General features: G+C 31.8%; 1 protein-coding gene across 1 annotated transcript; it reads left to right on the forward strand.

Moving 5' to 3' along the window:
- Positions 1-813: 813 nt before the first annotated feature.
- Positions 814-14,314, forward strand: LOC149775567 (uncharacterized). The gene is made up of 6 exons (XM_089943696.1): positions 814-884; positions 8,188-8,376; positions 9,069-9,215; positions 9,776-9,886; positions 11,319-11,454; positions 12,727-14,314. The coding sequence occupies exons 2-6, from the start codon at positions 8,215-8,217 to the stop codon at positions 12,891-12,893; spliced, it is 723 nt and encodes a 240-aa protein (XP_089799822.1). The 5' UTR covers positions 814-884; positions 8,188-8,214; the 3' UTR covers positions 12,894-14,314.
- Positions 14,315-15,267: the final 953 nt, after the last annotated feature.

The following is a 15,267-nucleotide window of genomic DNA, read 5'->3' on the forward strand; positions in this document are numbered from 1 at the left end:
ATCTTTATATTTTATATATAATATTGATGATGCTACCAGGATTCTGTGTCTTTCTTTGTTATGACGTCTCCGACTAGGCAGTATTTCATCCAAGGGACTCTATGGATGATGCATCCTAAATAGACCAGGGAGAGCAAATTTATCCCAGAATTTTGTATGTGGCGCTATATTGCATATAAATATACTATTTCCCAAAAGTCATTAGAAACAGAATCATATTCAGTTATAAGTTGTTACGGTTTCCCTAGCCTTTAAGTCTTTTTACAGTAACATATAAAAACGTTTAGGTGAGAAATCTCCCCTTTTCCATATTAACATGAAGCATATTTTGCCTCATTTTTTCCATGCGTTTTTAATGAATTCAAGCTCATACATTTAACTATAATATTAATGTTGATTGGGGTGGTTCCCCACCAGAATTTACATTTTTAGTGACCATGCATTTGCACATTGCTCGGATTTTATGATGAGTGAATGTAAGTTTCGTACAAAGCTTTGAATATTTTGATAAATAAACCAAAAGCATCATCCTTATCGTTGTCATCATCATTATCGTCGTCGTCGTAACGAATATTATGTTATTTTAAATGGATACATATATTTTTATTGATCAAACATGCTCATCTAATTTCACACATACGAAGTAAATCATATATTCTAATTTCAGCTACTTAGATTATAATCTATAGGAACTCATTTACTTCTGTACAATTTAAGGGAGGCGTTTTCCAACAGCATAATTTCATTGGTCAGGCCATATATGACAAGGAAGCAGGAGAGCCTATATATACCTATATACAGGCATGACATAAAGTCAATTCTTGTCACACACCCGCAGAGGCATTCTACAGTACGATCTCGCTGGTAACAATCATCTCTTCCAGGTGAGTTGAACCATTTGTCTTTTGCTTTTCTCTATATATTGTTTGTCCCCTACGGATGTATATATTATACATAATTTGTATTATATATATATAATTTGTTTCCTTATTAATCATTAATTATATTCATCAAAGCTACAATTGTTCTGTGCTTTGATTTTAACAAAGCTATAATTCTTCTGTGCTTTGATTCTAACATGACTACAATTCTTCTGTGCTTTGATTCTAACATGAATACAATTCCTCTGTGCTTTGATTTTAACAGTGAAATGTACTGTGTGATAACTTTTACAGTTTGCTATTCCTTTTCTTTTAAATTCAAAGGGACAATAATCTGACCTTTTAAACTGACTAAATACAAAAAATAACTTTTCTGTTGATGATGAACTGACACAGTTTTGGGAACAAATACATTAATATATTTGTATTTACAACTGGATGATCAGTCGCTCTAATTTCAGTAATATACTTCTGGGGGATTCAGTTGGTAGTCAGTTTAATACCAGCGCTTGCCAGCACGGGTAAACTTCATCAGTGTGTCCTTTTGGAAAGGCACTTAGTTCCATTTTCATCGGCATGATAAAGCCAATAATGTGATAAAAGTGCCTATAAAATCATACATATAGAGAATTACAAATCATCTTTAAATGTGCCAATTTACGATTTAACATTTTGTTTGTGAAAATGATTTTACTGTCGGATTCTCATTTTATGGTATATCTTGATCGTGATACATTTTTCACCTCAGATATACCCTTATTTATATGCAGTCTTAAGTTAATAGTCTTGCGTTAATAAAAAATAGAAAAAACACGGTTTATTCCATCTACGATTAATATGAACGAAATAATATTGCAAAACTCTAGATACATTAAAAAAAAACAATTGCAGTAACACGCTGTTTCATATTTATCGAAATGATATGTAGGCAAATTTTAAGGTACATTTGAATTTAAGACTGTTGTATTTATCCTTGTATGACATTAGCTCAGCTGGAAACGGCGTAGATCAAGATTTACGGTCGTGTAATCCAGGAACGCATTAAGATATGTGCTGCCCACTAGATATTAAAGCTGTAACACCAAGCATGGATCAATCGAAAGTCTAACAAATACCGTACATAGATCAATGATTTTCCGTCTGGTGACCCATCGGCACGTGACGCTCTATGTTGTTCACTCGAAATTTACGAAAAAAAAAGAGACTCTTTTTTAACTCGTCTACATGCCACAATAGATCTGTGTGAACGATATTTGCAGAAGGATACACTGTATACCGTAAAAATCGTGGCGTGAGACGGATTTCACATGTATGCGACATACATAATTTAATTGTGAAATCTTTTAGTTAAGTTTAATTTACAGAAAGCAATGAAATAGACCGTTGTACTTGCGTGTGTAATGATATTCTCAGGTCCATTATTCTGAGACCGCTCTGGTGGCCTACGTGGTTAGAGCGTCCGCCGCGGATGTGGGAGGTCCAGGGTTCGAACGGTTACACCAGCCAAGTGATATCAAAGACTTTTAAAAATGGTACTAGTAGCTGCCTCATTTGGCGCTCAGCATTAAGAGGTTAGTGTTAGGACTGGTCGGTCTGATGTCAGGATAATGTGGCTGGATGGGGCATATCGTGTGTTCAAAGCAAACTATTTATTACAAAAGCTGTGTTATTCTGATTCAAGATTAATCAGAATGTTATTTGATAAACACATTTTAGGAAAAAGTTATAACTCAGATGAAAACATCACAGGAAAATTACAGCAATATTTTTAAGATTCTAAAAATAGACTTAACTATGTCAACAGTGGTGGTTTATTTTATTACCTAATAAAATTTATTTCATTTTTGGTGACAAAAACTTTAATAAATCTTCTGACTGAAATCTCCTATAAATACAGACTTTATCAAAATTATGTTTGCATCAGCTAATAAGAAATCTCCTACAGTTCTTCATAGGTTGGACAACGAAATAATCGCAAAAAACTTGGATGCAAAGCATATGTCAATACACCAAAAATAGTAACAGTATTATGTTTGTAATGCTAATGATTAAAAAAAGTAAGAACATTGAATAAATGAAAAAACGTAATTTAATTTTTAAAACATGTTATGAATTTGTATCACTTTTTGTTGTCGCGTCTACAGCTTTACCGAAAGATGCAAATAAACAGCCAATAATACAAGAACCACAAAAAGTACTTTCGCTGATAATAAAGAAAAGAACCTTTACTTGTATTTAAAAACCAGTTTATGCTTTACCAAAAATGCATACAGCATCTACAGGTAATTTAAACAAACATTGGACAATATTTGTCAAACCTTACTTTATTCAACCAACAAATGGTCTGCATCGAGTGGGATAAAAATGAGCAGGGGCAGGTGGTGTAGAAGGTGAAGCAGGAATATGTGGAAGAGTTAGTGAAGCATCAACATCAGTATGTTAAAGAGGTTATGAACAGCAGGAACAGTAGCAGGTGTAGGAGTAGGTATCAAAGAAAGTGATACAATACCCTTTATCATATTTGATATAGATAGATTGAAGAGGTTCTGCTCTCAAAACCTTAGTACCAATAATGATTGCAAATGTCATACCTTCCTTATTGAATAATCTGTGTAAAATTTCACTCAATTGTAATTTTTAAAAAATTTTGATTGATTTTTGTTTCAACGAATAATCATTTAACAATTAATTGTAATTTTCTTTAACTTTTGATTTTTGACATCTTCAGTGTTTTATGGAAATGTAAAGTTAATGTCTAGATCTGTTAAATGTCGAACTATCTGTTCTGTTTCTTTCAAAACTTCTCAATAGACGTTTCAGTTTAAATTTCCTTGTTTAATCTGTTTCTACTTTATATTTTTCTTATACAACGTAAATGCTCGTGATGGGTTCTATGTCTGATTTTATATTTTAGAATTGAGTTGGTAGATACTACAGCATCTACATTGCAATTCTCCTTCCACATTCTTGGCAACTAATATCTACTCTGCAAGTGGGAATTCTTTACTTTGATCGTCATATACTAATTATTCTGTTTCTCTCTTTGGGTGCATCTATGTCCCTTTGTGTTTATCATTTGCGATTCTATGCATTCAGGAATTATGACTGTTTGCCTCTGTATTATATCTGTATTCCTCCTTGCTCGATATATTTACCTTTAGACATATCATTTGCTGGTATGGATTTTAACCTTACGCATTTTGAGTTTGTTTCTATTAATCATCTTATCGTAAGCACGATTTTAACATCTTCGACCGAAAACATCGTAACTTCTGGTATTTAGATACTATTTGAATCGTGGATAAAAAATTAGCTTTAACAGAAGAGAAAAATAACAGTAGCGCAACTTCCCCTATCATTAAGGATAAAAACAGGAATTTAAATAAGTGCTGCAAATAGAAGATATGAAAAACCCTTGCAAAACTTTAACTTAAAAGGTGTTGGAAAAATGGACAGAAATCAAACAAAGTTGACCTATGCAATCTTTGTCAAAGTATAATCAGCCAAACTTGGAAAATATTTTCATATTTAATCCTATAGACAACAATTTCAGTTATTACATTTAAATATCTAACATTTAACAATATTACAGCCAACTGAAGAGAGGATAAACCCCGAGAGTGTCTAGTTTCTTCATATATTAACTCTTGACTATTAACTACACTTTTTAATATAGTCTTTTCCCCTAGGTTCATATTAATGGTGCACTACCTTAACATATATGCAGAGTCCTGATGTAAATTTGTTCAGCCGTATGCATCATTCTTGAATGAAAATAATTTATTTATAACCTTTAATTGGTATTTTAATACTTTGAAAATCGCAATTAGCTTCAAACTCGTAACTTGCATTTTATACATTTCACAACAGAACGTTTGGAGGCATGATGCTGATTGAATCATGTGCCTGAATTCACAATCGCATTTGTTTATTTACTGTTAATTGATCGTAAAAGAGTTCAACTATTGTTATTGTTGTGTGATAGTTTATCTGAGATGATTTAATAGATCAACAGCCCCACAATAAAGATACCCATGTCTACCGTATAAAACAACATCTGGACACAATGCTCTTTCTATTTCTGTCATTCTTACCGACTATTTTTATTTCATCTAAACATTTACTAGCACATTAATTCATTTTTTAATTTGCAAATGAAACCAATGTGTATCCTTATCAAGGTGATATTTTGATTGTCTAATTTTATTATCTCTGGGAGACGGTTGAACTGAGTAATTGACATAAAAATAATTACGTTTTCATTATTTAATATCTATTTACATGCAATGATATGTAATATATTTTAATTAACTTGTTGGCTTGCATTTGCATTTATTTCAGTCCATAATGAACGCTTCATTTAAAATATTTAATCATTTATTTTTTTGGCATCTGATTACTGTTCATGATGTTTAAAGATTATGTTCTGTGAAACCAGTTTCTAGTTAATGATAGTTATGATCCTGTTTCTGATGGTATATGTTGATATGTTGTAAAGGACAAATCCTATTTTCTGTTACCAGTTATCTCATCCTTATACGTGTTATCATTTCTAAGTACGAATCTACTTCGTCAAGAAATTATTACTAATCTCAGGTATAATTCTGTAAAACCTACACACATATCAGGTCTTAAAAAGTGGATCCTGAGACATATTTTGTAAACATATTTTATTTATTCTTCAATCATTATTTCTTAAATTTCTTCTCTAGTTTGAAAAATTATTAAAGGCTGTGTATATTCGTCGTCATTATTTTCTTTGTTTATATTTTTTAATTCATCCAATAATTAGCGTATTTATTTAAAATATTTATATTATTTTCAGCTAAGTAATTATTATGAAACGCATTTTAAAGGAGCATAAAATAAACTCTTACTTAGTCTTTGCACATTCATATGCAATTTTCATGTGAATATTTTCTCTCAGATTAACATTTCTTCATCTAGACAACATCTTAATTAAATCATATTTATACATCAGCACCATTACTGGGAATTTATGTTTCGTGTTTCCGTTTGATCAACTAACCTTTCATTGTTACATTCATAACACCTGATATTGCTCATTTAAGCTACTTGCATCTTCTTACAACTAGATACAATGCTATAATTACATAATAAACTCATTCTATCATTAACAATTTTATTTCAAAAATTGAGTAAGAAAACAAAACATTAATCAATGGCAGATGAGCAATATCTTAAGCAATGTGAATGTCAATGACGTTAAGGAAGAAATTAAACGTACACAAAATGAAAATGTTTTAAAAACTGACACTGACAATCAGCGGCAGGTACATTTAGTCCATTTGCATGCATACGAAATTATAATACGTATAATTACGGACGTAAATACATTTATGCTGTGATTGCTATTTTATCCAAATATGCAAAATGTTTCAGCAACAAAGGTGATGTTGTATACCAATTATTTCAAATGATCTTCAAAAGGCAAAAAAACAAACAAAATAGAAAGTTTATAACAGAAAGCTTATGGAGTTGCTTGGATAAGGAAACATTACATATCATTTATGTAGTCTACTAAGAGTGAAAGGGAGAGAATATGGATGTTTCATTTTGATAAGAAGTAGTTCTTAAGATAAGAAAAACAGTGTAATTTATCCAAGATTGGAAAATGTATAAAAGCTAAAATAAAAGGCAAAACAAATATGTTATCATGAAGTGAATAGGACGATTCTTTGATAGTTATGATATAAATGAAAATATTGTGTCAGTTAAATAGATTCAATTAAACTTTACGAATTTAAGTAATAGTGCAGCTTTTCCTCTATGACGTGAAACACATTAGGACAGTTAACTCTGAGGGTCATGGTACACCTGACCATCCTCTGGGGATAGAATTCATTGCTTTCTTACAGATAATATAGGTAGGTTTTGTCTGATTGTTTTATTACATCAAATTACCAGTGACTTGGCATCGATTGTTGCACTTACACAGCTTAGTTTAACTCCCAATGAAGCTGCTGGGAAAACCAAACTGTATTTAGTCATAGAGAAAATTATTACCTACTTCTGCACGGATAATTTCAAATGATGTGTAGACTGATTCAATCTTCTACCGAATCACTTGTCACTGATGTGATGCCATATTCTCAATTACGATTCAGTCCACAACCCATCTTCAAGGCCCTACTAACAAAGAATCGACAGAAAACCCATGTGTTATGTTATTTTAATTATGCGCTGTTCTTATGGTGGGTGGTTCGTTTTATATGTGCTTTAAGTAAAATAATTTTGAAAGCTGGCAAACTAAAGATAGGTTTTAATATCTTATTTTTCGATTTATCGCTGTTTGAATTTTCACATCTGTTTTTAATTTAAATGATTAACCCAGGATCATTCTAGCCTTTTCGACACAAATGTAACAACACCAATATCATCCATTGCGTAAATAACATATTTCCAGATATTTCCTTTAATAACTATTCAACATTAGATTAAAGCTAAATTTAAGAACGATTAAAAATGTAATCAACTGTATCAGTCATCTTAAGAAGGATATTTTTATCATTGAAAGTACATAGACCTTCTTCACGCATACATACAACAAAAAACTGCATCGTGATGCTGTATAATTAGTTTCGGGAAAAAAATCTTAATTCATTAAGCCAATAACATTGTAATTCATTGAATAAGTAATGCATACACACACAGATATATATATATATATATATATATATATATATATATATATATATATATATAATCAGCAAGCAAATCCAGTGAACATTAACTGAAGTAGACCGATGATGCTATCGCAGTTATAAGTAAATTAGCTTCCTTTGTTTAAAATGTTCTTGAAAAATCATAGTATGAACAAAATATTGTAATCACGTTAAAAAGCGCGCGTTAGGTCGGGCTGCATTAATGGTGCTTAGACATACTATTATCAGATTGTGATCAAAATGTTTACTTGATTTTCACTAGTGATTGCGTATGTTCGAAAATGCGAAGGTGGTGACCTAAAATCAATTCACACACACACACACACACACACACACACACACACACACACACATATATATATATATATATATATATATATATATATATATATATATATATATATATATATATATATATATATATTGCTTTATGTGTTTATATGTGTTAACTCATTATAACTTTATATAGCTCATTCGCTCACTAACTTCGTCAAAATGACATTGAAATTATTTCAAGTTATGATGATTATTTAGTTTCAAAATTGATAGATTTGCATACTACCAAATTTTATTTTTATAAATAACGATTATAGGTATAAATGCATGTATTACATATTTAGGAAGTCCGGCGGTGTCTACAATTGGAAATGGCTTCTAGTCAACTATCTTCGTACATATGCACTGTGGTCTTTCTGCTGGCATTGCAACTGGCACAGAGTAAGAAAGACATAAATGACATAAATGAAGGAAATTCTGACATCGAGGAACGACTGTTAACCCTTATGCGAGCTGACAAAGCAAGAAGACAGGTATCTAAGCATATCTTGTAAGAAAAACCGCAATCTTTCCTTATCTTTATCATCGTCCCATTGTGTTTTGCCTTCCCTTGAATAGCATATTAAATATATAAGGAACTAATCTTTTTTAACGAGGATAGACATACAGCTATACATATCTTATCCTCTCAGTCTCTCTTTATCTATCAATCTGTCTAGCTCTAATGCAAGATAGCTAGGATATATATATATATATATATATAATTTTGAAATTCAGCAATCATCTCTCATTGCTATACCTTTTTGGAAATATATATATCATGCCTATCAGGTTGCATCTATCGGAAAATCGGTAAGTAGCTGATATAAGGCTCACCACATGCATCAATGCTCTTTTTATTGTAAGGCTTTTAAAGAAAAGGAAATGTATACTGTGTCACGGTTTATCAGTTTCATGGGCATTTTGATCTTAAATGATTTAAAAGCTTACTCTTGAATGTAATCGGATAAGTTTGGTGATAAACACTGCATTAGTTCATTTTGCTAGTTTCTAAGTAATGTTATAAAACTGCTGACATTTGTTTTTACCAGTATTTGCCCATATTTTCGACCTATTACCAGCTTTCATGTCAATGACCTCCCGATTCACCACTGCAATTTATTTGATGTGTCAGAACTTTTAAGCAGTCATTATACAAATGTAATGTTTGCCTGATGTTTCTTAGATGCCAGATCAAAGAAATTCAGATGATACCACAGATGACGATGGCATTTCCATTCTAGATGAAAGTAATGGAATAGGCAAGCTTCGCAAACTTCAAATTAAATACATGGGTAAAGAGGTCGAGCGGATCAACCAAGACTGTGAAAACGTAATATATTACTGTTACTAATCATTGTTCATTTCCATGAAATACTTCCAAGACACAAGAAGAATGCTGGATATAATTTAGTATAATTAAACCAGACCAGATTATAAACACTGCGATATACCTTTTATGTGAACTAGATACAAGTTTTGCTAAATGAAGGTATTTCTGTAAAAAATGTACTGTCGTGTCAATTATATGTTTTGTTCGTTACGAAAGCGGCAGTTAAAATCGGAAACGTTTCGTTCTCAGTCAGATTTTATAGTCAACAATATGCAAATTTTACGTATGACAGACATAATTCGTTTCTAATAGTTTTGTTAAGATACTCATTTTAATGTGTATTTCTTCATTTAATTAATAATGTTTTGTTTATTCACAAAATATGAGATTTTCTCCTCATTTAGTCCATTGCTTAAATGTCAAGCACACATCTATATGTTTGTGTCTTTGAACATTTCGAATAATTTGACTTTGCAGATCAGTCATGGTACTAAATATAATGTTGACTTAGCTTAACAATCAAAACAGTTTAAGTCGCTTGTTACTTTATGTAAATACAGAAAAATGAACTGATCATGATGAAAACAGACGACGATGGAGTCTGCTACTTTCACAGCATGGAGGATAAAACGTATGAAGTACTCTGTAATGGAACTGCCACTCGGGAAAAGGTATTCGTTATATTGTACAATTCTCTGAAGGAGGAATTAAATGTTTGCACATGGAATTCACCAGACGAATTGAATAATAATAGTTATAAAGTTGAATGATAATATTTGTACCCTCCAACAACACAGTTTGCATTCATGCTTGATGCAGTAAACTTCCTTAAATTGTAAAATGTTACAGAGTAGTCGGTTAGACATTTATCTCAAGATAAAGTTTTAGATAACGTTTTTACGCTGAATTTTCTTGAAAGCAACTTTTTGAAAGATGAATCAATACACTCTGATAGATTATAAATGTACGAGTCCTTTGAACAATTCCAAAATATTAATACTGTATTCAGTCCATGCTTTATATGGAACTTAGTGATAATGATTGTTCTGTGCACCATTTCGCCACTGTCAGATATTACTTGGAAACATTATAGATGACAACAATTATGCATGCCGAACATGTGTATTTGTTTCTGTTATCTTTGTTAATGATCTGACAGCCGATGATCCAACACTATTCGTTATAAGATACAAATTCTTTGGCATTTAACTGATTTATGTGGTATTCTCATATATTTATTCCCCGATTTTCATTTGGGCACCATACTCCAGATTATGATTGGACAAAGAAAACGTTTAACTCTGTTAATCGATGTGCAAGATATATTCACAACATGTGACGTGTTGGACCAGTGATATAGGATCTCATGGTTATTATCATCGAGTTGCTAATTCATGTGCTGAGTCTGTTTGAATAATGATATATTAATTGTGTCATTCGCAATTTGATATGTAATTACATGTGTGTCCTGCTCTTCTAAGTAGGAAATAAAAGCAATCAATCACTCACATTACGATGCCTCTGTAATTCGTTATCCAGCACAAAACATGTTGGTATCGTACACTAACGCTGGAGTTATTTATCATTAATATTTATTCGATTTAAAAGTTATTTAAATTACGCAAAAGCGTATCTTGATTTGCTTCAAGGCTATTTTGTGTATTTTGATAATTCTCTTTGAAACCTTGACTAAGTATCTGTAACAGCATAATGCACCTCAAAGAAGATGTAGTGGGTGTTTTTATTTCTCTCAGCGCGTGGATATGAAACAATTACGAATTGCTCATTGCTTTGAATTCTGATTATATAGTAGATATAACATTATTCGTGGATATGTAATTAATGGGAAATCATAGATATATTTTTTTTTCTACTCAGGACTCAAGAGGAAAATCTCGCTTAGAAACACTTTCAGGTTTTAAACTGTTGCAACTTAAAATTCTTGTAGTATTTGCCTTCCCTTTTTGTTGTGATTTTCTGATATATCTATTATACTAGTTCTAGATTGTTCAGTTAATTGATTATGTAATGCATATTGCACATATCACGTGTAATCTATGTTTAATTTATTGTGTTTGTGTGTGTGTGCGTGTGTGTGTGCAGATCGAGAGAACATATGCCGTCGGGCCAGAAATTGAGGACAAGACTCTCCTGCCCAACATAGACGATACTAGCCGTTGCCTGAAAAGACCAGTTTATAAGCTTATCCCGCTCTTCATCAAAAGAGGAAGCACAGAAGGTAAATAACATGCATTTGTACTATAGTTTGTCTGATAAATTTCGGGTGTGAATAAACATGTCTGTGTAACTGTACCAAGCCTATGTAGTAGTCCATCTGCACGGATTCTCGATTTAATAGAATGTACATCTTTAAGGTTAGAATCTTCATGCGTGATGAAACACTGGGAAAGAGAATAACGATCTCTTTGTATTAGAATGCTAAGATCATGCCAACTTGCAAGGGCATTTGAACTGTAAATCTATGATCCACTACCTGGTCCTATTAGGCCCTCAAAACGTATAACGATATATTTTATAGTAAAATTAAATTATTCAGTAATAGTAGGAGGCCAGTTCTATATTATATCCATTGTCATATTAGATACTAAGAAGACGTTTGCGTTTTCTCGAACATTCTTACTCTCAGTGTCTCTCTAACCTTTGAAATATATATTGTTGTATGTGGGTTTAACGCCATTTTTCAGTACACGATTGACTATATATGGCGGCCAGTATAACTGGTGGAGGTCGAATCGAGGAAATATCCGGTAAGAACCACCGACCCAGGTGAAGTTATTTGGAAGCTTTCTCACATACCCACATTGGGAGAACGAATCGGAGACTCGAGACTCTAACTCACGCGAGAGACAGAGATAGCATTAATGAGAAATAGAGAGGCTCAGCATTTCTGTAGATATCCTTACGGAATTGTCTCAGGGAAACTTAACGGGCCTTCAAGACATTATTAGATTCTTGCTTTAGCTCATTTGTATAATTTGGAACAGCAGAAAAATATGCAGAGAATGAAATAACATTTATTTCGACCTGTCCATAAAATAAGAACATCAGACAGAAACTAACGACATGTATGTAGTAAACTTCTAGTATAAATAAGCATTTAAATTTAGGGTAAAATGTGGAATTAAAATTTGAGACTCAGTAACATTAGCTTTGAAAATGGACGTTTTCGACAAGAATGACATGCTCCAATATTTGTAAATTCTGGCACTGCATCACACAATTCCGCTTTTGACTTTCATATTTTTTAACTAGAATAGATTTGTTCTTTCCTTCTATATTCACACAATAAAAGCCGTAGTAGATGAAGTTTAATATCGCAATGAATAACAGAAAGTAAAATTCTCCACAGCTAAGAAATTAATCAAGAATACAGAGTGTTGCTGTCAATTTGACATGTTGAAAAGGTATTCGGTATTTCTTTGGAAAATAACATCAGAATAGTATACCAAATAAGTAGAATTTTGCCACAACAAAATAATTTCATTTTCAGAAAATGGGAAGAGGAATTCTCCACCACCAAATTGCCAATGTATAAAAGAGTCACAATGTTCCTCATATTGCGTCAGAGAAGCGGGCTGGTGGTGGGGCACACATTGTGCAGAGTATGGCATTCAATGCACTGATTCTTGCAAATATGAACGGTGCCCTGGTAGTTAAAGGCAATGACAGCCTTCAGAAAAATTATATCAGATGTACTCGAATGAAATGAAATACTTTAATATTATACCAAGTTAATATAATTCTGGGGAAAGGATTAACAGTCTTAAAATGTATTGGTCTTTAATATAATTTCGTATAATTAATATACTTTCATATAATTCAAATTCAATTATATATATATATATATATATATATATATATATATATATATATATATATATATATATATATATATATATATATATATATAATTTTCTGACAGTTTTTTTAAAAAAACTACAAAGTTTACTTATCGGCTATGAAAAGGAAAATATTGATGAGGAAATTTACAGGTTAAAATATTGGTTTATTTACTGGAAAAAATTCTCCTGAAGCTGTTGTTCACTTCATTAGAGGAAGAGTTCCTTTACTATGGACATGTCATTTGATATTATCGTTGGAGACAGCTAATGAAAATGATTCATTGGATATATTCTAAGATAGAAACAACTTTTTTATGCTTGAATAACATATTTAGTATACATTGCTTAATATCATCAGTGGTCCGATTAACCTTTCACTTTCACTAATTTTCAAGTTTATATCTTTCTTCTGTTTTTATTTTATAACTACCACTCGTTTTATACATAATAGTGTTAGTTCATGCTCCTTACTGTTGGATTTTAGCATAAAGATCACTTTAGGAAAAGAGCTTTTCCTAACAAAGAGAATTTATTGTCCGACCATTTATGTTAATACGTATGCTGAAAGAAAAGTTTCCACGAAAAATAAATCTTACTATTTTTGTCGATAAGGTCTTCATTGGCAATATTAAATTTCCAGACCTCCTTTGTATTAAGACTGCATTTCCTGCCAGAAGGACATGCTGTGAAAAGATCGGAATATATATTGGAAACAAATATACGTCTCCTCTAGTGGAAAATTACAAATATACCCATTTACATGGAGTTTATTTTTTAGCTTTTGATTAGCTATTAACAGTAAATACTACATAGAGGATACTGTGATCACTGCATTGTACCTCCCATCCTCTGTCAATGATAACTGCGAAATATATTATTAATGAGAGAGAGACAGAGATGGAGAACAACTGTCATTATATAGCATTTTACCCATTCACTGTAAGAGCAAAATGAGAAAAGGCTCTAAAATTGATACTAGTGATAAACAAGTCCACTTGTTTTTCTTAATGCTAAGGAAATAATTGTATGCCTATCACGGTTTAATTCATTGGTAGCAATTTCACCAACAGCAGACAGAATTAACGAGGAAACAACATACGTATGCAGTGTAACGATTTGGGAAGGAATACAGTTTAATGCACATCAATGCCATTCTTCAATTCGCTATATATTCTCTCTGCTTATTAATGTGTGTGTAATTATAATTCAGAAATAAAAAAAAATTCTAATTCGTTAGTCATTTGTTTATTTTTCAATTTTAGCATTTCTTCTTAATTTAATTCTTAAATATTAACCTGACTCAATAAGTTCAAATCAAGACTTCATAAGCTTAACTTGTGCAAAACCCAACAATCCTTCGTGCCAGTCTTGAGTTGTGGTGGGAGTAATTAACTGATATACTTGATATGTGCCTATAATAATTTTCAGTTTTAAAGAATGATTCATTTTTATCGCCAAGTAATAACCGAGAATGAATATCTAAAAAGAACTATATATAAGTTAAGTGTGTTGAAACGTTAAAGAGTTTTTCTCAGCATAATTTAATTCTAACATGTAAAAAGAAAGAACATTTGTGATCTAGTACCTGTTGGAAATCATATGTATGTATGTATGTATGTGCATTCAAGTAGGAATGTATGTTTCTTGCTCTATCTTCCTCAAACTGCATATATACAATATATGTCTTGACAATTGTCTAGCTGGAATAAATTAGTATACGATAATATTAAATAAAAATGTATATATAGAGACATTATTTCAGAAACATAATTATATACATCTAGAATGTTTGAGTGTACCAATTATTATAATCATCCACCACCAAATCCACCCCACGACCCAACTCGTTTTGGATTTTAGAGACAGAAAGAGAAAATTTGCTTTTTTTAAACCTTTTTATGCATCCCGAAAATCGACATCCAACATATCAACCTGATTCCCGCCATTTAAAAGTGGCTTTTATGTGATCTCAAGTCGCCAACTTAACTTGGAGAGCAGAATTACAGGGAACTGAAAATTGCCGCGACAGGATAGGACTGGAATGGGTTACTGGTGTTTGTCACACATGCTCTGTACTTAATATTTGTTCGTACATCAGTCTTTCTTGACTGGTTCGTTGGTTGTGGACTAAATTCCATACTAGTATATGGAACACCCTAAGTAAAGTATACGTTATGTATTGTGGATTA

Source organism: Sinohyriopsis cumingii, chromosome 19 (assembly GCF_028554795.1).
Source record: "Sinohyriopsis cumingii isolate HCF-2022 chromosome 19, ASM2855479v2, whole genome shotgun sequence".
Classification (NCBI taxonomy): domain Eukaryota; kingdom Metazoa; phylum Mollusca; class Bivalvia; order Unionida; family Unionidae; genus Sinohyriopsis; species Sinohyriopsis cumingii.